Here is a 24,644-nt window from a genome sequence, read left to right on the forward strand (position 1 = left end):
TGCTGGCCTGATGACCCCCAACTGTCCTTTGCTGGCCTGGTTGCCCCTAACTGCCCTCCCCTGCTGTCCCGGTTGCACTCAACTGCCTGGCCCTGTTGACCTGGTCCCCTGCAGCTGCCCTCCCCTGCAGGCCTTGTTGCCCGTAACTGCCCTTCCCTGCAGGTCTGTTCCTCCCCAACTGCCCTCCCCTGCAGGCCTGATCGCCCACAACTGCCCTCCCCTGCCGGCCATCTTGTGGTGGCCATCTTGTGATGACATCGCACGAGGGCGTCTCGCGACACCACCTAGGCTTTTAGTATATAAGATGTCAGCATGACAAAAATCTCAGGCCACAAAAAATACACCGATGCGAGTCAGTTTACCATGCTGACATTTCAGGAAATTGTGCTGTGAATATGTGTGTGTGTGTGTTTATTGCTGACAATACGGATGATTAGCACAATTTTAAAGCAGAGGCCATCAGGAGTGCTAATGTTGCTAACGTGTGAAAGAAACTGATCGCGGGCGATTTGGTTAGCAGGTGACAGCAAGCGGAGACGCCCGTGCTGAGCAGAAAGACAGCCTGGGCCAAGTGCTGAAAGGGTCTCTTGAGGCCAGTAGGGGTGGGTCGATACATTTAAGAAGTGTTTGTTTATAGATTAGACAGCACACTTGGCATACACTGCACATAAGAAAGATTAAAATGGAATCATTTGGGGGTCTGGAATGAATTCATTTTACATTATTTCTAAAGGAAATGGTTTTCAAACAGATCGCTCTTGAACAGCCTTCCAGAACGAATTAAGTTGGAGAACTGAGGTTCCACTGTGTCTGGTTTTGCGGAGGAGGAAGCTGGCTTGGAGGGTTTCATTCAGCACTCATGTATCCAAGCAGGTGTCTGTGGTGCACTCCAGGCCCCACAGCTGGAGGGTTCATACCCAGGTCTACCTGACTTGAAAACGACCCATTGACCTGGCTTTAGTCTTTTTTTTTTTTTTTTTTTAATATATTTTATTGATTTTTTACAGAGAGGAAGGGAGAGAGATAGAGAGTTAGAAACATCGATGAGAGAGAAACATCGATCAGCTGCCTCCTGCACATCTCCTACTGGGGATGTGCCCGCAACCCAGGTACATGCCCTTGACCGGAATCGAACCTGGGACCCTTCAGTCCGCAAGCCGACGCTCTATCCACTGAGCCAAACCGGTTTCGGCTAGTCTTAATTTCCCCTTACTTTTCCTTTCCTCTTGCTGGCCCAGTATGACCTTTCTTGTCCCTGTTGCATATGATATTGTGGGGGTTTGCCTTTGGTAGGTCTCGGCACTGTGGTTACCACTTTAAAAAAATGTTTTTATTGATTTCAGAGAGAGGAAGGGAGAGGGAGAGATAGAAACATCAATGATGAGAATCATTGATCAGCTGCCTCCTGCACGCCCCCTACTGTGGATTGAGCCCACAACCCAGGCACGTGCCCTGATTGGGAATCGAACCGTGACCTGGGCCACACCAGCTGGTTACTAACACATTTTTAATATATTTCTGTGTTTACTCTCTGTACCTCCTTGAGATTATAAGCTTTGTGGCCAAGGACAGGGACTCTATTTTCACAGCTCCATTTCCATTGTCCCAAAAGGGCCTGGTTGTTGATTTTAAAGCATCTGTTGAGTGAATGCATGAGTGAAGGCACCCCCAGACTGCCCCACCAACACAGACACTGCACCCACAGGGACACACCCACATACACACACTGACATACTGACACACATTCTCACACACACACTGCTACACCCCAATACACAGATACCATACCCATGGGGACTCTTACACACACACGTTCTCAAATGCTCACACTAATATACGTTCTGACACACACTAACATTCTCATACACTCACTAATACACATTCTCACACTGACACATATTCAGACACACACACACACACACACACACACACACACACACACAAATAATTAAAGCCTACTTTTCATTGAACATTATCTTGTGAATGTTTCCCATGTCATTGTGCATTATTATTTAAAATTTTTTCTCCAAATTATTGTGAAAAATTTCGGATACTTAAAGTGTGAAAGAAGAACTCAATGGTCACCCTGGTTTAATCATTTTAATATTTTGCCATATTTTCTTTATGTAATTATTAGAGGCCTGGTGCACGAATTCATGCACCAGTGGGGGCCCTCAGTCTGGCCTGTGGGATCGGCCCCAAACCGGCTCTCCAACATCCCCTGAGGGGTCCTGGATTGCGAGAGGGCGCAGGCCAGGCTGAGGGACCCCACCAGTGCATGATCCTGGGGAGGGATGTGGGAGGTTGGCCAGCTGGGGAGGGACCCCTGCGGGAGGACTCCAGGGTGTGTCCGGTCCATCTCACTCAGTCCTGATCGGCTGGACCCCAGCAGCAAGCTAACCTACCAGTTGGAGTGTCTGCCCTCTGGTGGACAGCATACGTCATAGCGAGTGGTTGAACAGCCTTAGCATTTCAGTAGCATATGATCCTTTAATTGGTTGAACGGACGACTGGACACTTAGCATATTAGGTTTTATTATATAGAATTTCTATAATTTTGGCTAAAATATTTGAAAATCACTTGCCAACATCATGACCTTTACCCCTACACATTTCAGTATTTGTCTCTTTAAAAATAACCTTTTTTCTTCCAACACTATTATTATTAGAGTGAAGAAGATAGTGGCAATTCCCTCGTGTTATAAAATTCCAGTGACATAAGACTGTCATCCTGCGCCGCCGCCGTTCATTTGCAGTAGAGCGGCACTCAAGAGCCCTTCCGCTCAGGGTCCCAGCCCTCCCGGCAACCCCTCCCTCCATCCCCTCATGGCAACAACTCGGGGGACTGAAGAGTAGAAACATTTTCTTCTCCCTATTTCTGTGATTTAACTCAAGCTTTGAAATAAGATCCTCTTATTTGGAAACAGCATCTCCCTGTCCACACAATATCCCACAGTGTGGGCAGGCACTGGGCTCCCCGGCCTCTGTTCCCACAGCAGGACAAGAGGGTCCCATGCAGGGTCACTCCTGGTGCCCCAAGGTCACACCTCCGACACCAGGTGCCACAATGACCTGGTGTGAGCACAGTCCCCCACCTCGGGGGTAAGAGTGGGCTATGCACATCCGCGAAGACCCCTCTGTCCCAGGCACTGCACCCCATAGCGAGGGGTCAAGAAAGGCTCCACACACAGGAACTAAGATGCGACCACCCAAACCCCATTCCCATTGCCAGAGCCCAGTGACAGCCCCAGCCCCCTACTCCTCCCACCCCCTCACACACCACCATCTGCCCTGAATCCACCAGGACTGACCTCATTCTGTCCTTTTCCCTCTTTGTCTGTCATCCCCGGTCCCCAAACACCCTGCACACTCATCTCCACAGGCCCACACATCCCTCCTCTGCTCTCCTGCCCCCTTCCACTGCACCCCCAGAATTCTCAGCTCAGGATCAGCCAAACCAGCGCAGCCCTCCCCAGGAGGTCCCTGCACTCGCAGCTCTGACAGACCGGGCCTCCCTGAGGGCACCCTTCCTCTGAGGTACTCCCATGGAGTCTCCTCTCCCTCTGATCTTGTGACTCGGGGCCTGTGGTGGGTGGGGTGCTTGCTCCTCAGCTGCTTTGGCCCTCCCTCTCCCCGAACACCCCCTAATCCATCGTCAGATTGGAGCCCCCACCCCCTCATTGCAGGGACCCCATTCCCTTTAGCTCCCGCTCGCTGTCACTCTCCCCAGGGTGCTCCCTCCTCGATTTCAGCACAAGCAGACGCGGAAGGCCGAACAGACGTCTCGCCCAGTCCTCGGAGCCGGTGGGCAGGGTCCTTACGCGCAGAGACTTGGGTGGTGCATGCGGTTCAGGACCTTGGACAGGGAGCGCTGGGTGAGTGGGCTGCAGTCACCACTGGAACCCGGAAAGCAGAGCAGTTCCTCCGGCTGCAGTGGGAGACGCTGCAGGAGAGATGGGGGGCAGAAGGTCAGGGGGGTCCACGGGGAAGGATCGGTGCCGCCGGGCCACGTTCCAGGGCCCAAGCCGTCCTAGAGGAGCTCAGGGGGCTCCAGCTGACAGCCAGCAAGGAAAGGGGACCTCAGTCCTGCTCCGCAGGAATCTGCATTGAGACAACCAAGCGACGGGCTGGGCAGTGGTGCCCCCCGAGCCCCGTGAGGAGCAGGGACCTGCCGCGCCTGGTTCTGGCCCCGTGAGGGCCTGGGCTGTGCGGCCTGCAGCCGCGAGATAATGAATGGCCGCGTGTAAAGCCACTCGGTTGGCGGTGATTTTACAACAGGGACAGGGCACGCCCAGCGGAAAGGGTGCTCTCAGCCTGCGGCTCACGGGCCTGAGCTCTGCTCCTCCCTGACCTCCCGCTCGGCTCTCCCGGCCCCACTCCCTTGCCGTTCCCTCGCCCTTGTCATTGCCAACAGCCCGCCCTTCCACCGCCCGCATTTCCTCTCCCAGGCTCTGCCACCACCTCCCCAGCATCCCCGCAGGGCGGCCTAAGCTCTGGGAACCGGTGCGATGGGGGATCGGGTCTGGTAATGTAGTATCAGCAACCCATTCATCACAAATGTGCCTGCTTCCCAGGCCAGAGTCCATCCTGTGCTACACTAACTCCAACAATCCTTTGACCCCACGGGATCCCCATTTATTATCCTGCCATCCATTGCCGGAAGCCGGTCCATCCTTGCTGCTTGACACAGTCGCTGCAGGAAAGAAACATCTGCACAGCATATGTTTCAAGGGACCTGGCGTATATAGCATACTGTTCTTAATATGTTTGCTCCCCTTAGCGCTGTGTGTTTTAACCAAGGTCACCTCTCCAAGAAAGGTTGTTTCCCCAGGTAGGAATTTTTCCCTGAAGTCAGGGAGGGGATGCCTCTCCTAGAAAGGTTGTTTCCCCAGGTAGGAATTTTTCCCTGAAGTCAGGGAGGGGATGAAACTCCTTAACTAAGTGCCAGGCGGGTAGTTAATCACTACAAACAATCATGCTTAAGCTACATAATCTTTACTCCCTGGAATGGAGATAAGAAACGCCCTAACCTTTGTAATAGAAATTGACAGGATTAAAATCAACTGGTATAAATACGAATGTAACAAGACAATAAACAGCAGAACTTCGCTGGAGATCCAGACCAGAACTTGGCTGGAGATCCTGGCTAGAGATCCTGGCTAGGCTGCTGATCAACTGAACACTGTCTCCGTGTCCTTCCTTCTTCGCCGACTCCGTCTACACCTTTGGGGACCCCTGGACCTGCTGGGGTTGGACCCCGGCAATCCATTCTCTGTCCTCACCCCTGGGTGTCCTCTCCTCATTCCTTAAATTCCATGATGTACCATTTCAAGCCCTCCCGTGGCTCTCCCGTGCTTTGCCACCCGCTTGGAAAAACTACACAGCCGGTGACTTCTACCTCTGCCTGGCCTGCACCTGCCCCACGAGCTACTAGAGGCGGAGAAGCACACAGCCACGCCGATGCTGCCATGTTAACATCCTGACCCAGACCCCCCGGGGGCCACACCGCTGCCCACAGTCATCCTGGCCCTGCAGGCTCCCTCAGTCTCCCCCATCCTCCACTAGACATCCACCCTCCTTCCCCATCTCTTACTGCTGGTGCCCTTGCTTCCTGCTTCACTGACACAACTAAGCACATTAGAAGGCAATTATTACAGAAATCTCCAACACCGTCTATTTGGAGACCTTCCCCACAGGCCGCTGTCCACACTCCTAGCCTGAGCCAGTCCCTGCTGGTGCTCAGGCCTCATCCCTCTCGTATACTGAGAGGTGTTGGTCCAGCAGTTCTTCCTCTTGGCTGTCCTTTATTATTACTTTTTTGTTGCTGTTGTTAGTCCTCACCTGAGGATATTTTTCTTTCTTTTTTATTAAATATTTATTCAGTTTTATTAAGTTATAAAATATATCAATATTCTGAAATTCATATCTATCTATTATCTACCTATCTATCTATGGATCTACCTATCTATGGAAAAACAGCAGGTACCCAAAGTGGCACCAGCACTCCCAGCATCTCCTACATCACATAGCCATAGTACAGACTGAGGATATTTTTCCATTGATTTTTAGGGAGAGTGGAAGAGAGAGGGAAAGACAGAGAGAAGCATTAGTGTGAGAGAAACACACCGATTGGTTGCCTCCTGCATAAGCCCAGACTAGGGCCCAGGCCGGGGAAGAGCCTGCAACCAAGGTATGTGCCCTTGATCAGAATCAAACCTGGGACCCTTTGGTTGGCAGGCCGACACTCTATCCACTGAGCAACACCGGCCAGGGCTATCATCCTTTTTTATTCTTAAACGATGCACATGGACACCATGAGAATGCACACCCCAGACCTTAGGTAGAGGAAGCATAATTGACTGATGGTTTCAGCTGGGACCATCCGAATTCTATTGCCATATTTATGCTGAGGCCACACCTCCATTGGCTGATCTGGCCAGTGAGTGAGAACAGCAGGGAAGCTAAGGCAGGTCCATTGCTCCTCTGAGGACTGAGTTGGGCTCCAGGCTCCCTGGCACGCTCTCTGAACTTTCCTTACTCTGCCCTGGGTCTAGAATGCCTCCAGCCCACCTTCCTCCTTTCTCTCCTCCACTCGGATGCAGACTTGCATTGAGATTTGATGGTTCCCCCAACCTTTCTGGCTCCCTCCCATTTTCTCTTGCAGGTGTTTTCTCTAATAATATCGCACACATTTAATACTGTATTAGTGTCTGCTCTTTGCACTAACACAGTGGTGTCAGGAGTGGTCCAATAACACAGGCCAAAGACGGGGATTGGAGCTTATTTCTCCCACTGCCCGCAGGCCAAGAGGTGTCGTCCAATTGCTAGGTGGGGCACATGATGGCAGCTGAACAGCTAGCTGTCACTGGTGGTGAGCGAGGAAATGTCTTGGTTCGGGGGAATGCTCTGAAAAGTGTTTATGATAGAAGGGTTTGTCAATAATGAGAGTGAGGCAGTGGAATGCCTGCTAAAGACAGCAGAGTTGGCTGGTTACTGTGAGCTGTATTGATGCCCTAGGAAGGAGGATGAGAATCTGAAGATTGTTAACAAATCATTACTGGTGAGTGTGAGAGCTTCTGCAGCAGTTTATAGAGAAGCCTTTATTGCATGTACAGGGCAGCAGGTAGAGTTGAATGGCAGCTGAGTACATGATTCATACACTCTAGATCAGGGGTGGGCAAACTTTTTGACTCGAGGGCCACAATGGGTTCTTAAACTGGACTGGAGGGCCGGAACAAAAGGATGGGAGTGTTTGAGTGAAGTAATATAAATTCAAAGTAAACATCATTACATAAAAGGGTACAGTCTTTTTTTTCAATAGTTTTATTCATTTCAAACGGGCCGGATCCGGCCTGTGGGCCGTAGTTTGCCCACAGCTGCTCTAGATGTTTGGACACTCAGCCACGTCAGGTTCGTCAGGTAAAAGTCAGGGCCTTCGATTCTGCAGATTGGAACAGGTGATTCTGATGGATGCTTTCTGGACCTCCTGGGCTTTTTGATGATTGCCCTTCTCTAGGAATGCTTAGCTCTTCCACTCTGCGAGCAGATACTGCAGCAGCCTCACCTCTGTGGATATTCCACTCACTAGCTGCCCCCCCCCCTCCTTAGCCCAATAACTAGGGCTAAAACCCCAACATCATCCAACAGGGACATAGTAGAGTTAGTAAGGGGGGAAAGAGGCTTTACCTATAACTAATTGCAAGAACTTAGCCAGCATGTACATGTAGGAGCCCAAGGAACACTTCAAGGTTGGATTTTGAAAGGCCGGTATGCCAGCTAGAGAAGCAAAATTTGATTGGCTTTCTCAAGGCATGGGTTTATGAAGTACCTTCCTCCAGGGAAGGAGGCTGGGGTGGCTCTATGTAGACTAGAAAAAACAATGTCCAACTCTCAATAAAGTAGACATGACTTAATTGCCCTGGTAGCTGGTAGAGCAGAGGACAGAGCCTGGGGGAAGCTTGCGTATGAAGTGGGCCATCGGCTCATGCTCCGCAGGAGGGCCCAGAGGACACCTTTTTCACTAAATGCATCAGGAATGTGCTGGTGAGAGGCACTGGCATCACCAGGGAGGCTGGTAGTGTTGTGCTCTGAAGGCCCGGGATGACGGTAAGAAAGTGGTCATAGAGGTGGGCTCATTAATATTGGTGGGAAAGGTATGACCCTGAAGAATTCAAGGCTGAGTGGTGGGTTGGTTTTGTCTATTATCTCCATTAATGCCTAGAATTCAGGAGGCCACAGTAAGTATAACAACTCTGGAGGAGTAGCCTCGAGAGCTTGACTTGCAGGCACTTGTGGAGATGGCTTGTAGAGCATGGTGTCTCAAGTGTCCAAACGCTGGGGTAGTTGATGTTGAGGGATAGTCAATATGGTTGCTGCTTAACGTCTACAATTTTAAAAATCAAGAATTGAGGAAAAGGAGGCTGCAGATTGTTGCATCCATAAAATATCATGATCCCTTTCTCAGTTGCCAGAACTGAGCCAATTTTCATATTCAAAGTCCATTGATTGAAGAGATATTCATATCCCCTAGAGGAAGGAATTGGAGCACCATGAAGTATATATTATGACAGTTTCCCCAGTCCTTGTGGGAAAGAGCTTAGCACCATTTACTCAGGTGACTGTACCCTGGAGAAAGGAGAATAACCATAAATTTCAAGGCCTATAAGACATTATATTTAATTGACATTGACATCCACAGCATCAATCAAGTCCCACTATTATAATGGGGGATTTCAGAGGTCAGGTAATAATGGAGTCCCGATCAAGTTCCAGCTCAAAAACAGACCACGTTTCAGAACCTCCTAGTACATAAGTAGGCATATTAAGTACCTTGAGTCATCTTTCCATTCCCTGAGTAGATAATTGCATTGATATACTTTGCAGTTTGAGTAACCTTCATATTGGGTCCCTGGTCTGTGGAGTAAGGACTCTAACAAATGGAAGGGCTAAGAGGAAGCTTTGAAACTGGCCCCACCCTGCTCAAATCAGAAACAACAGTGTTTCAGGAGGTGGATCTTGTGAAAACTAGGCTCAACGTTGGAGACACGATGCAGGGTGGTGTTGGGTTTCCCTATTATTGCCATTTCATTAAGCAATCTGTCTCTGTAGAATCCTGATGGATCCTAACAATGAATGAGATCACTTTAGACTTAACCAAGCAGAAGTACCGATTACAGCTGCTGTGCTGGGTGTGCTACCACAGCTGGAGCAGACCGAGAAGGCCTAGCATACAGTAAGCAGCTTCGCAGCTGGTGAATATATTCTTTTACATTTCAATTAGAAAGGTGCATGTAGGGTGATTATATTCATGTGGGACAAACCACAGTATTTATTTATAGTTTATCTCAGTGCCATTTAAAACATAGTCCTTGGAGATCGGGTCCATCTGAACACCTGCAGAATATTACATCAGTTCATTACACTGACATCACATTGATTGAATTGGGTGAGCAAGAGGTGGAAAGTATGGCGGAGGCCTTGGTAAACAAAACATGCATTCCAGAACGTGGAATATAAAGCTGGCAAAGATTCAGGGTGCAGGAGAGGAGTTTTGGAAGATGGCAGAGTAGGATATACCAGGAATCCTGTCTACACATCTAGACAGCAATTGTACTGGCAGAATTTGTTTGATCTAACTAATTTGGGACTGTGTAGTCTATGAGAAGGCATGTGACTTCCATGGAAAGGTTTGAACAATATGTCATGGTCAATTCCAGCTCTTTGTGTGGCAGATGGTACCACCCACCACCCACCAGCCTATGGCAGGCAGCCCTGCTCAAGTTCTTGGAGCAGCTTGCAGATGCAGGAGCTAAGGGAGGCTATAAGAACCCTATCTGCTTTCTCTGCCATGTGAGAATACAGCAAGAAGGCTGGCTATCTGCAAGTCAGGAAGAGAGCCCTCCCAGACACCAAATCTGCTGGCACCTTCATAGGACTTCCCAGCCTCCAGAACTGTGAGAAAAGTAACTGGAATGAGATCGTTGACAGCTTTGATGACATGAACCTCTCAGAGTCCCTCCTCCGTGGCATCTACGCCTATGGTTTTGAGAAGCCCTCTGCCATCCAGCAGCGAGCCATTCTTCCTTGTATCAAGGGTTATGATGTGATCGCTCAAGCCCAATCTGGGACAGGAAAAACAGCCACTTTTGCCATATCGATTCTGCAACAGATTGAATTGGATCTAAAGGCCACTCAGGCCTTGGTCCTGGCACCTACTAGAGAATTGGCACAGCAGATACAGAAGGTAGTCATGGCTTTAGGAGATTACATGGGTGCCTCCTGCCATGCCTGCATTGGTGGTACCAACGTGCGTGCAGAGGTGCAGAAGCTGCAGATGGAAGCTCCCCATATCATCGTGGGCACCCCAGGACGTGTGTTTGACATGCTTAATCGCAGATACCTGTCTCCCAAATACATCAAGATGTTTGTACTGCATGAAGCTGATGAAATGTTAAGCCGTGGGTTCAAGGACCAGATCTATGACATATTCCAAAAGCTCAACAGCAACACCCAGGTAGTATTGCTGTCGGCTACAATGCCTTCCGATGTGCTTGAGGTGACCAAGAAGTTCATGAGGGACCCCATTCGGATTCTTGTCAAGAAGGAAGAGTTGACTCTGGAGGGTATCCGTCAATTCTACATCAATGTGGAAAGAGAGGAGTGGAAGCTGGACACATTGTGTGACTTATATGAAACCCTCACCATCACCCAGGCAGTCATCTTCATCAACACGCGAAGAAAGGTTGACTGGCTCACTGAGAAGATGCACGCCCGAGACTTCACCGTTTCTGCCATGCATGGCGATATGGACCAAAAGGAACGAGATGTAATCATGAGGGAGTTCCGCTCTGGCTCTAGTAGAGTATTGATTACCACTGACCTGCTGGCCAGAGGCATTGATGTGCAGCAGGTTTCTTTAGTCATCAACTATGACCTTCCCACCAACAGGGAAAACTATATTCACAGAATCGGTCGGGGTGGACGTTTTGGCCGTAAGGGTGTGGCTATTAATATGGTGACAGAGGAAGACAAGAGGACTCTTCGAGACATTGAGACCTTCTACAACACCTCCATCGAGGAGATGCCCCTCAATGTTGCTGACCTCATCTGAGAGGGGCTGGCCTGCTGCCTCATCCCAGCCAGGGTTCTCAGTCCTTGGCAGGCTGAGGAGGAGCAGGAGGGGGGAGGGAAGGGAGCCAAGGGATGGACATCTTGTCAATTTTTTTTCTTTTTTCTTTTTTTCCCTTTGAATAAATGTCACTTTTTGAGGCAAAAAAAAAAAAAAAAAAAAAAAAAAAAAAAAGAACCCTATCTTTCGCCAAAACCGGTTTGGCTCAGTGGATAGAGCGTCGGCCTGCGGACTGAAGGGTCCCGGGTTCGATTCCGGTCAAGGGCATGTGCCTGGCTTGTGGGCACGTCCCCAGTGGGAGATGTGCAGGAGGCAGCTGATCGATGTATCTCTCTCATCGATGTTTCTAGCTCTCTATCTCTCTCCCTTCCTCTCTGTAAAAAATAAATAAAATATATTAAAAAAAAAAAAGAACCCTATCTTTCAAAATAAGGGTTCTATGTGCTGACATATGATTACTGATTTGATTGCAGAGGTGTAGACACTGAGGTGGGCTACTACTCTTGCAACCCTCACTGATGCTGTTCAAGTTCATCCTCTTTAGCAATTTTCAGGGAAATAAAAAGGCCAGAAATTGTCCCTTTTGGGAGCCAGACATTTAAGGACTGGAACATTAAAAAGCAGATGCATACGTGGCGGAATTTAGAAAGTCATCACCCACATTCAGAACTTAGGGGAAGGCCTCAGTTCAGCAAAGACATGAGAAGGAGCAGGTTTACACTTCAGGCTGGTTCCTAGCACATAGCCTACAACAATAAAAATGCAAATGTCCAGTTTTCAATAAAAATTACAAGATGTACAGAGGAACAGGAATATATGGCCCATTCATAGGGAAAAGAAACTCTTCCTGTGAAAGAGCAGATGATTGACTTAGTAGGTGACATTTAAAACAACTCTCCAAGAGATGCTCAAAGAGTTAAAAAAGAAATGGAAAAAATCAAGAAAATAATATATGAACAAAATTAAAATATTAATAAAGTGATAACAAAAAATATCCAAAGAAACCAAAAAGAAATTCTGGTGCTGAAATGAAAAATTCATTAGAGGGTTTTAAAATTAGCTTTGAATAGAAGAAAGAATTGGTGAACTTGAAGATAGCACAATTGAAATGATCAAGTCTGAGAAAGAGAAAAAAAATTAAAGACAGATGAACAGAGCCTAAGGGAGCTATGGGACACCATGACAGCCATGCTGTCTTCCTCTCCTTCTGCCTCCCCACCAATCTTGGTGCCTCCCCATGTGGCCCTGTGTGGTGTGCTGGCCCCTTCCTCTTGGGAAATGTGGTAAGACAGTCTTCTGTCGATGGCATTAGTCTCTCCCAGCATCACTCAATCACCTTTATAAATAAAGGCCCCGCATAGATCATACATGGTACCAAATTATACTCCTATGTGCTTCTTTGGACTGAAGGTGTCTAAGACTCACACAAACTCAGGGCTCCAAATAAATAGTTTTAAAATACAAAAACCTGGAGTCTTGGTTTGGGAACGTGAAACTTAAGAGCTTTGTTTAGTCATTGCAGAGCTATTTAGACACGTTTATATGTGAAGGGTAAAACCACAGCTTTACAGATTAGCTTGTGTTCCCCACTGCAGTTCATAGACAAGGGGTTTCTAAAGGTGCCCTCTGGCACTGGTGCCCCTCAGGCATGGCTGCCCAAGGTTTACTGTTTCTTCACTGACTTTCCCAAGGCCAGCTTCGTATTGGCATCATATTCCCTGGGAGTGAGTGTTCTTCCACGAGGGTGCAGGGGGAGTGCCGGAGGCCGGTCCATCCTTGTTGCTTGACACAGTTGCTCCAGGGAAGAAACATCTGCACAGCATATGTTTCAAGGGACCTGGCATACTGTTCTTAATATGTTTGCTCCCCTTCTTAGCCCTATGAGGGCCACCTCCCCGAGAAAGGTTGTTTCCCCAGGTGGGGATTTTTCCCTGGAGTTAGGGATTAACAGGACTAAGGAAGGGAATAAATCAGTAAAACCCCTTAACTAAGTGCCAGGCGGGTAGTTAATCACTTTAACTATGAACAATCATGCTTAAGCTACATAATCTTTACTTAGGATAATCTCCTTCAGTTACTTCCTTGTAGCTTAACAGAACAGTAGAGTAGTGACCTTGGAATGGAGAGAACAAACTAGCCCTAACCTTTGGAATAGAATGGATAGGATTAAACTCAACAGAACTAGATGGAGATGGGATTTTTGGCAAAGGTCAGATAAGAAACTATGGACATGAAACAAGGAACTGTAGGTCAAGGGAGAACCCGAAACATACCATGATGTGACTATAGAGGCATGCTTATAAGATCAAATGGTATAAATACAGATGTAACAGGAGAATAAAGAGGGAACCTGGCTATGCTGATCATCTGAACGCTGTCTCCATGTCCTTCATTCTTCCCCGACTCCGTCCACACCTTTGGGAACCTTTGGGAACCCCTGGACCGCTGGGGCTGGACTCCGGCAGGGGAAAGTTCAGGAGTAGGAGTACAGCTCAGGTAGAGGGAATCCAGAGAGAGAAGGGGAGGAAAAGGGTCTGGGCTCAGCCTGGGGGTTTCTCCCTGGTTTCCTCAGGCAGCCCCTCAGCCAGGACTCAGGGAGACAAGGCAACAGAGAGCTCTCCGTGTGGGAAGTGGCGGGGAGGGGAGGGCCAAGTCCCAGGTTCCCAGGCCTGGCTCTCAGGGTCTCTGCCCGAGGGCGGAGAAACTAAGTGTTGGGGAGTCCCTGGGGTTTTACTTCTTTCTCTCACAACTTGTGTGGGGTCCTCCTTCCTGGATACTCATGATGGGGGCCGTTCTCACTCCCATTGGGTGTCAGGTTTCTATTGAAGCTGATCAGCGGTTCTGTGTGGTAAAGTCCTCACCAACTACTGGAACTCATTCTCCTCAGACCCTCAGGATCTGGGTCATGGGACCCCGAACCCTCCTCCTGCTGCTCTGGGGGGCCCTGATCCTGACCGACCCTAGGCAGGTGAGTGCTGGGTCAGGAGGGAATGGCCTCTGTGGGGAGGAGTGAGGGGTCCCGGTGGGGGCGCCGGACCAGGGAAGGCGCTTCTCTAGTCTCCACCTGCCTGGGTCCAGACCACAGAAGCCATCCTCCCCCTGCCCCCGCCCTGTTCTCTCAACCACCAGCCCTTTCCATCTCCCAGGCCACTTCCCCCATCCTTTCCACTGTTATGGGTTCACTCAGCGAGATAGACCACTGACTCAGAATTTAAATTTAAGAGCCTTTATTAAGCTGGCCAGCTGACCACAGTCACAGCAACCTGCCGAAGCAAAGGCTGAACTACAGCCCTGACTGCCAGAGGTACAGCATTTTTATTTGCAAAAACCACAACGTTACAAAGCCTTGTTTACACAATTAGTTCCAGACACAGTATAGCATCATTACCTTCCTATCTATGTGTTTTAGGAACAGAGAGTACAGCATATGGAGAAGGAGCCATGAGACCATATCTCAAGGCCTGACCTGATGTCAGTACCTTCCTATCTATGTGTTTTAGGAACAGACAGCACAGCGTGCCCCGTCTGGCCGAAGTGCCAGATATGCAGCCCAGTACATTCCCTACTGGTCTTATTGGGAATCAAATCTTTGATTCAGCGTCCTCCTCTAAGATTCTGGAGTTACATTTTATTCACCACGGTGTGCCCAGGGAAATGAATTTAAATTCTAAGCAAAGCCACAAGCAGAACTTCCCTTTCTATGGAAAAGCCAGCCCTTTGTGAGCTTGCTGGTGGTGGCCTTGAAAATTACACAGCCAATCAAAAATGCCCCTGGCATGGCATTTGGTGTATCTAGTCTCTGACCTACAAGGCCAGACAGCCAAGTCTATCTTCCCCATTATTCAAGCAGGCTAACACGGGCTAGGAAGCAAACTTATCTTCTAGAATAAGAGGCCATCCAAAGAACAGCAGAGAACTCCAAACAGTAGTCCCACAGAATAGGGGTTTTCCTTCACATTCCCCCGCCTTGTTCCACAAGCTTTTCAGCCTTGTGGTACAACAACCACGGGATGTTACAGTGAACAGGGATGTCGATTGATCTTTTACTACTTCCTGCTGGAAAGGGACGACGTCCAAAGGGTTAACATCCCGTTTCTTCCTCTTGGAGAGGTTTGTAGGGAATTTTGTCTTATTCGTCTTGTTCCTCTTTAGTGTAGGAAGCAGTAATTTTATGGTGCTTCTGTATTCCAGCAAGGGCAGAAGAGTTCTCCTCCTGGGACTAGCCTCGGGTTCCTGCGGCACTCATAAAAAGACAAAATGAGAATTACTAGAAAGATAAAAAACAATGATTATCCAGAAATACCAGAGCATCTTGCCTTTAAGAGACGATAAGAAAGAAAGTGTAAGGAAGAATTCAGCAAGGTGTTCTCTGAATTCTTTGGAGTAGGTTGATTGGCCAGGTCCGCTGTCTTCTTGAGGGTGATCTGCAGTGGCTGTGTCTGGTCAGAGGTCACCTTCCACTCAGGCTCCCTGATGTCCTGGGCATAGAAGGAGGTGGGCTTGTGACCTGGCAGAGACAAATTGTAACAGATGGTCTGGTGGAAGGGAAGGAAAACATTTCAGTTTCAACAGTCTCTATTGAAATAGGATTTTTCTCCTTAAAATTCCTCTATGGTTATCAAAAAGCCAAAGCAAGACCATTTTATCTACTGTATTCAATTTGGCCTGATCATTTGCATAAACACAACAAGAATGGTTACTGACTACCTTTGCCAGAATTTCATGATTGAATCTTAATGTGCCCCGTAGGGCCAGGAAGCCCAGCCATCCAGCTGCCATCAGGCCTGCCTGCAGTATCTTCTGAGTTAGGTGAATCCCTCACCTGTAGCAACTCCACCTGAGCCCACGCTCTAGGCTTTAAGGTCCATCTCAGTAGCCCTCCTACTCATTGCGGCCCAGAGTGAGTGGGGGTTTACTGCTCCCCTTCTACTCTGACCAACCGCCAGTGATGGGAGGGCATGGGCCTGACGCTCCAGCACCAGCCATCTTCAGGGCTCCCAAGCAGGATACCAGGTTTTTCCTGTGGCACTCTTATTGGCTTCAAGTCTTCAGAGTCTAGACAGGTCTCTTTAAAACATGATACTCCAGTCAAAGTTTTCTGTTAATAAAACCACTATTAGGAACCAGTCTTATTGAATCTATGCAAAAAAATGTATTGCCATGATTTATTAAGCATTGCCAAATTTCAGAGGAATTATATAAGGAGAAAAACATACTGACCTGCTCTAAGATTTTCTGATTTTCCTTGCCAGTCCCTTTTCATGGACTCTTCAGAGTTATAACAAAACAGTAACTGTTGGATTTCTTTTATCAGTCCCCCCTAAGTACTTTGGCATAACTATTTACCCTCTGTTTAGGAGGCAGAATATAAATTATTTACTTTCTCTGGCTTACTGGCCTGTACTACTTGATTAATTTCCTTTTAACATTTCTCTTCTCCTCCTTATTACATACATAACCTTTCTAAATTTTATACTTTCAAATTAGCCTTTAAACCTTCTTTCTATGTCCTTTAAAAATGCATAACCATGCCTCAGACCTTCTATTCCAAACAGGCCTTTCCCAGCTCTCTACAGCCGAGGTTTGTACCACCCCTGACATGGGCATGGTCACGCAGGCCCTCAAGACAGTACACAGGCTGCCAACTGTCAACTGTCTCTCAATAGAGACCAAATCTGATGGGTATTCTTCTTTGCCCAGTTGGGCACCTGCCCTCTTGGCAGCTAGTCACCCTTTACTTTTGGGGTTCATCCCACATAGCCTCCTTCCAGGACAGCTAACACATAGCCATAACAATGGCCCTCAGTGTGTGAGACTGGACACTTGTCAGTTACTCCCAAAGACTACTAAGGACTGTAGGCCATCACCAGTCTACAGCAGCTGCTGTCAGTTATAGCTACATTCAAACCTGTAAGAGAATTAAAGGTTAATACAACATATTAATACAATGAAACATAATATTGGCACTATGGCCGCTTCAGGCTGCTAAATCTTCTGCTACTAAACATGAGATATGGTAGGGCTATACAAACATCTTAGGGAGGTGACTAAAGTCTACTCTTGACTTTTCTATACAAGGCAAAGTTGTCCTTGTCTCTCTGGAGCCATGTCCATGAATATGCAGGCACCATCGAAGTCTATTATACAGTTCTGCAGGCCACTGTCAGGGCTGTGCATTGTGGCCAGTTCTTCTTTTTAGCTATAAACACAGTCTGTACAATTTCTTTAAAATGTATTCTGGCACAGGAGAAGTTGTTTTGCTGTACACAGGCAGCTTAACCCCTATACAACTGGGCTTGGACCTCTGCCTAGCAAACCGCAGTCTATAAGTTCAATATGCAGCCTCCAGTTCTCCTAACCCAACGAGGTTTCGGCCAGTCTCTGAATCAGACTCCTCCTCTCTTGGAGAATTTCAAAGTCCTGATGGCTCCCAGGTCTAGGGAGAGTGCCCTTTTGTTAACCCTGTTTATCAGTTACAGGGTCCCGCTTTTTCTGCCTTCCCACCAGTTCCCTTTGTGGCAGAGCAGCAATAGGCCTCTTCCAAGGGAGTGCAATGGAAGAGGATATCAGCCCCTCCTCTTCCAGCAGCAACAGGTACTGAACCCTTTTAGTACATTTGCAAACAGGGAGCTTTTGCTAGCTCTATCTGCAGCTTTCCCTACTTCTCTTGCTGCTGCTTCTTCTTTCAGGGCCGCAGCGGGCAGCTCAGGCATCCAGCCCCCCTTCTTTGACCTGGCTCTCAGGGGCTGAGTCTGCCTAGCAAACAGTTCTATTCACCAGGGCGGCTGCGGACTTCAGCTTTGTTTCTCCTCCTCTTTTCTCCTGGGAGTTTAGTTGTTTTTGTTTTTTTAATGTATTAGAATTCTTTATTCTTAGAAACCTTAATCTTTTAATGATTACTAAAAGTGAACATTCAGCATTGGTGCTCACAAAAAAACTTGTGACCTTGAAGTTTGTTGATAAGGCACCTGCTAGCGGTCTGCAGCCAGTAACATAACTGCTAACACCCCACCCCCCTTCTCTCAGCCCAGGCCGGTTGCTTTCCCTCACAGATTTTTTTTCCCTTTACTCTTGATCTCTTAGACCAATACCCCCAACCCCCAGTCCAGTTGCTTGTCTCCCTTTAAACAATGGGAGTTTCGAAGAAAACCACAGACTGCTCCTATAGTAGCCCTCCCTCCCAGAGGCTGGGGTCCGACCTGTGGGGAAACATGACTCTTAGTCAGCCTGGAAAGATAACGGGTGCATAGGGAGATTTTTTTGCAGACAGAAAGCCTGGAGGCCACCTGAAATCCAGTTACAGATACTTTCAGAATCAAGATGAGGGAGGAAGGAAAATACCAGGTTATGTCCTCTATGAGGATTCTAATAAATAATTGAAAACAGCAAGTCAAACAAAACGTCACAGGCAGGGTTAGGGCCAGTAAATCTCTCCTCCCTGCAGAGCTGTAAGCCCTTTGTGTCCACCAAAGAGATAAGAAAACCATAAATAACAAGTTCTTTGAAATTTACTACTTTGTTAATTTGCTAAGCAAACAGTTAACTTGAAAAGACTTCTCTCTTGCCTTTTTTTTTTATAAGCAATCTCAGAACCAAGCAATGTTGGAAACTAGCCAGCCTTTATTTTAGCCTTTAAATCTATCCTAGAACTTCAAAATTTCAATTTAATACAGCGAATTTACAACCCAGGTAAGAGCAACTGATAGAAATTTATATTAACTAGTGGGCCGATTCCCCTTTAATAGTGAGCAAAAGACTCTGAGAAAAAATAATTCTCCCAGCTGCTAAGAGATTTTGCAGACTATTTCGGGGTCTAGCCCAAATGTTCAGCCAAGCGTATCAACAGAAAGCAGAATAAATCAGAGTAGCTTTTACTTCACACAGACCAGTAATGATTTACACTTTCTTAGTAGACTAGCCCAGGCTGGAGCTGTATCCAGTCCCCCTTCTCTGTAGTAAATTGGCTAGTCCCACACAAACAAACTTTGTCCCGACCCCATGATGATCGGTGACGAAAGACAGACAAGGGAGGGGGTGACCTGTTTTCACAGATCCTCACTCAGATGCCCACCTGGCCGCGTCCCTTGGGAGCTTAGATTCGTCTTAGCTAAGGTGCACCCATATAAACCCCAGGCCTGGTCACCTCCACGTGGGGGTGAGTCACTGTTATGCCATATGATGAATCTCGGAACCGCAGGTTGGGGCCCACTCGGACTCCATAACCGAAGTCGTGGAGCCACACAAAGGAGAGGAGAGGGCAGGCCCCCTCCCTCCACACTCACACTTTCACCAGACATTCATTCAGAGTTTAAACAATGCTCCCAATTCCTAACAATTTCCCAATTCCTGAGGGAGCTCTATAGCTTCCCAGGAGGTGATCAAGTTCCCCTTCCACTCACCCAGAGTGGGCCTGACTGATAGGGGGTCGAGGAAGATGACTGACCCTATCCCATTTGACAAAGACAAAGACAACAAAGAACAAAGACAAAACTAATCAGCCAAATGAACCTAAGGTTGCTGGGAACCTGCAGCTCACTCCTTGAAGTCCTGAAAATTCTTCAAAAAACATTGCAGCGGGGAGCACACAGAAGCACTCGATGACTGCCCCATTTTGACAACACACACCAAACAACAAATACCAGACAGACAAACACTAGACAGACAAACCCGGTGCAGCCTAGAGCCGCACAAACCAGGACCCCGGCCACCATCGTGGCCGCAGGTCAGGACCAGGAGTACCGCTGCGTCCAGCCCTCCGTATAGGTCCTTCCGTGGGACGTCCCAATTCCTGTTTAATGACCGGTCCTTACCTCTCGAGAGAGTCCAGGTGGCTCGGTTTCCTAATTGAAAGTTTTTGGGTGGACTGGAGGCCTCCTTGGTAGTCGTTCCCCACAGGGTTGTGGGGTATCTCGCTGCGTGCCCGGTGATAAATGGGGGAGAGCCTCCTGCCTTAAATAGGGGGGTCCCTCTCACCCCAGCCGGGTATATCGCTGCGGCCTCCAAATGTTATGGGTTCACTCAGCGAGATAGACCACTGACTCAGAATTTAAATTTAAGAGACTTTATTAAGCTGGCCAGCTGACCACAGTCACAGCAACCTGCCGAAGCAAAGGCTGAACTGCAGCCCTGACTGCCAGAGGTACAGCATTTTTATTTGCAAAAACCACAACGTTACAAAGCCTTGTTTACACAATTAGTTCCAGACACAGTATAGCATCATAACCTTCCTATCTATGTGTTTTAGGAACAGAGAGTACAGCATATGGAGAAGGGGCCATGAGACTGTATCTCAAGGCCTGACCTGATGTCAGTACCTTCCTATCTATGTGTTTTAGGAACAGACAGCACAGCGTGCCCCGTCTGGCCGAAGTGCCAGATATGCAGCCCAGTACACCACCAGGGGAGGAGAGCCTCTGGGTCTCAGCCCTTCCTTGCCCCCAGGCCCACACTTCCTGAGATATCCCCCCTCCGTTCCCCACACTCCCTGAGATATTTCCACCACCACCCCCCCCCCCCCCCGCCCACACTCCCCGAGATATTCTCCTACTATAACTGCATTGCTGTCAATCTCTCCCTTGATATCCTCCAGAAGTTTTTTTTATGTATTTGGGTGCTCCTGTATTGGGTGCATATATGTTTTTCAGAGTTACAGCTTCTTCTTGAATTGCTCCCTTTAGTATTATGAAGTGACGTTCCTTATCTTTTGTTATGGCCTTCACTTTGAGATCTAATTTGTCGGATATAAGTATTGCTACCCCAGCTTTTTTTTTTTTAATTTCCATTTGCCTGAAAAACCTTTTTCCATCCCTTCAACATTAGTCTGTGTGAGTCCTTTGTTCTAAGGTGGGTTTCCTGTAGAAAGCAGATATATGGGTCATCCACTCAGCTACCCTATGTCTTTTGATTGGGGCATTTAATCCATTTACATTTAAAGTTATTATTAATAAGTACTTGTTTGTCGCCATTTTTATTCTTTATGCCTGTGTTCCTTCTTCCCTTCCTATTTCTTCTTTTTATAGCAGACTCTTTAGCATTTCTTGCATTGCTGGTTTGGTGGTAATAAACTCCTTTAGTCCTTTTTTGTCTGTGAAGCTCCTGATTTCACACTCAATTTTGATTGATAGCATTGCTGGGTACAGTATTTTTGGATTCAGACCCTTGCTTTGCATGACTTTGTATATTTCATTCCATTCCCTTCTGGCCTGATGTATTTCTGTTGAGAAATCAGTTGATAGTCTGATGGGAGATCCTTTGTAGGTAACTTTCTGTTTCTCTCTCTGGAAGCCTTTAAGATTCTTACTTTGTTATTGGTGTTTGCCAATTTATTATAATGTATCTTGGTGTCGATTTTTTGGGGTTCATCTTGTTGGGGACTCTGTGAGGTTCTTGGACTTGTGTGAGTTTTTTCTTCCCTATATCAGGGAAGTTTTCTGTCATTATTTCTTCAAACAGGTTTTCTATTACTTGCTCAGTTTCCTCTTCTTCTGGCACCCCTATTATGTGGATGTTGTTTCATTTCATGTTGTCCCAATGTTCCCTTAGGCTCTCCTCCTGTTTTTTAAGTTTTTTTGTTTTTTTTTTCCTAGATGCTGCTCTGCTTGGGTATTTTTTCCTACCTTGTCTTCTAGCTCACTGATGCTTCTTCTAGTCTACTGTTGATGCTTTCTATTGAGTTCTTTATTGCAGCGATGTCATTTTTCATTTCCTCTTGGTTCTTACACATATTGTTGAATTTGTCTTCCATCCTTTTCAGTGACCTTATGACCATTGCTCTGAATTCTTTTTCATATTGCTTGCCTCCATTTCATTTACTTCCTTTTCTGGTGATTCCTCTTTTTCTTTCATATGCGGGCCGTTTTTTGTCTTCCCATGATCGCTCCTCTCAGGGTTTCTGGTTATGTAGCTCACTCTCTCCTGCATTGACTTAAAGGTATAAAATACAACACAACAAGACACAACGCACAGGGCACCAAACATAAATGCATTCACAATACTAATACCCCTAAATAAAGGTGACCACCAGAGAAAAGAGAATTAGGGAATAGAGAAGAGTGCAAAAATGATATTGAGAATAGGAAAAAAATGTAAGAGAGAGAAAGAAAAAAAGGGGGAAAAATATGTATACCAGGAGAAAACTCCAATAAAACAACAACTAATCCAAAAATGCAAACAACAAACACCCAGAGATGAATGCAAACTACAAAGAACAATGAATAAAAAAAATGCAAACAACAAACCTCCAAACAACTAATAACCAGATGAATCTGAGGAGGCAGAGCTTATTTCCAGGAGGTAAGGTCAAAGAATTGAATGAATGGGGAAATAGCCATAATTCAGTATAGAGGAGGTAGAAAGAGAATGGGTGTATAAGAAGAAAAGTAAAACACTAAATACAAAAAAAGAAAAAATATATATTGAAATATATATAAAAGAAAACTGCCGAAACCGGTTTGGCTCAGTGGATAGAGCGTCGGCCTGCGGACTGAAAGGTCCCAGGTTCGATTCCGGTCAAGGGCATGTACCTGGGTTGCGGGCATATCCCCAGTGGGGAGTGTGCAGGAGGCAGCTGGTCGATGTTTCTCTCTCATCGATGTTTCTGACTCTCTATCTCTCTCCTTTCCTCTCTGTAAAAACTCAATAAAATATATTAAAAAAAAAAAAAAAAAAAAAGAAAACTTATATATATATAAATATAATTTTCTTCCTTCTTTAATATATCTATCTATCTATCTATGTATTTGTTTGCTATTGGAAAAGGAGGATAGAGAGTAGATAGGCCTGAGTTGGTGATTGGAATTAGAAGAGAACAAGCAAGGAGAGGAAAAACAGAAGCAAAAAACAACTAACAAACAAAAAAAAACTAACCAATAATCAAACAAACAACAACAAGACAGAAAGGAAAAAAAGGCAAAAAAAGAAAAAGAATTTGGATAGTGAAGAAAGTGAAGAGAGAAGTGTGTATGGGTTTGGAGCAGGGGAGAGGAAGTTAGATGTATGAGTAAGATCAATTTTTAACAGGGAGTAAAAAGAAAGGGTAGAGAAAAACTAAAGCAGGAACAGGGTAAGAGAAACAGGACTAAAAAAGGGGGAAAAGTGGTGAAGAGAGTGTTGTCATAAAGGAAAAATTGAGATAGAGTAAAATAATGCTAAAGGGAAAATCAAAATAGAATATATAACACTAATCCCAAAATAAAATAAAATAAAGAAAAATAACATAAAATAAAACTTTTAAAAAAGGATAAAATAATAGTATTAATACTAATAGATAAAAATATAGTAAAAATAAGGTAAAATCAAGTGAGAGAAAAAATTAGTTTCTTAAGTAAAAGATAAAAAATAAAAATGTGAAGTACTTTAGGTCGTTCATTTCCTCCACTGTTCTGCTTGGCACGTCTTTTTCCTTGCAGGTAGTCAGCACAGTATTGAAGTTCCCTGCGATCCACCGCTCCTCTGTGATGTAAGCCACAATCCTATTTTCAAGCAGGCGGGATCTCTCTGCTCTCTGTGGTTCTCAGCCTGTCTTTAGTTGTATTTACACACAAGAGTCAATTTCTGCTACAGCCCCTAGGTGGCAGTGTTTCTGTCTTAATATCCGGGGCTAAAAGTCCTCTCTACTCTGGCTCTGCACCAATTGTGTGCGCAACTCTGTGTATGACTCTGCGCAGCCGGTACAGTACTTCAGGCTGCCCTTCTGGGTCCAGCCCAGCTGTGGGTTAACATCCAGAATCCCCTTCTGCCAGCAGCCCTGTGGACCCCCTTCCACATTCGAGGACTACACTGACCCCAACAGCCACAAATTTTGTGAGGGGCAGTCTTTCTCTGAGGCTCCAGTTCCCACTGCGTGCGTTTCTCCCTCCAGCCTTGATCCCAAATATCACCTTTTTTTAGGCAATGCCAGCTGTGTTCAATTCGCCAGTTCCAGATGGGTGCTCTTTGATTCAGCTGTTCCTTCTGCTCTGCGAGAAGGCGCAGGGTCCATCTGTGAAGACTCCCTCTGAGCAGACTTCCCAGGCGCCTATGGTCAGGGAGGTTGGAGTTCCGGTGTTTGTGGATTCGTAGCTGAGGTAACTGGTCACTGGGCGTTGTGGTTGTAAGGTCCTGGGAGGCATCCGAGATCTCCCGGTTTGAAGGTCAGGCTGGGGTTCCGACCACAGTCAGTCTCCGATCACAGCCGTCTCCCTTTCAAGATGGCATGGCCTCTGCGGCAGAGCAGGCCCCTCCAGGAGTGATTCCAGCCGCAGTAGACTCGGCCTGGTCATGGGGGGCCAGTCCACCAGTCCCCAACACTTCCTTGGAGTATAGCTGTCCCTCACTCACAAATACTGACACTCCCCGCACGTCCACGCACTCTCCCCTCGTTCCCTCACTCCCACACCATCTAGCAGCCTGCAGTCCCGTCGGCAGCCATCTTCCTCTCCTCTCTCTATTTTTCAAAGATGGTTGACATGCAATATTGTTCCTGGGAAACCCCTGGTTGGGCTCGGGCTGCCTGTCACGGTGTCCAATAATGAAGGCA

General features: G+C 47.0%; 1 protein-coding gene across 1 annotated transcript; it reads left to right on the top strand.

Moving 5' to 3' along the window:
• The first annotated feature begins 8,100 nt into the window (after nucleotides 1–8,100).
• On the top strand, nucleotides 8,101–11,273 carry LOC118679482 (eukaryotic initiation factor 4A-I-like). Its single transcript, XM_036356263.1, has 2 exons — nucleotides 8,101–8,106; nucleotides 9,950–11,273. Exons 1-2 carry the CDS (start codon nucleotides 8,101–8,103, stop codon nucleotides 11,108–11,110), a joined length of 1,167 nt encoding a protein of 388 aa, XP_036212156.1. The 3' UTR covers nucleotides 11,111–11,273.
• The last annotated feature ends 13,371 nt before the right edge of the window (nucleotides 11,274–24,644 follow it).

This window comes from Myotis myotis, unplaced genomic scaffold (assembly GCF_014108235.1).
Source record: "Myotis myotis isolate mMyoMyo1 unplaced genomic scaffold, mMyoMyo1.p scaffold_m19_p_26, whole genome shotgun sequence".
In the NCBI taxonomy this organism is placed as follows: Eukaryota; Metazoa; Chordata; class Mammalia; order Chiroptera; family Vespertilionidae; genus Myotis; species Myotis myotis.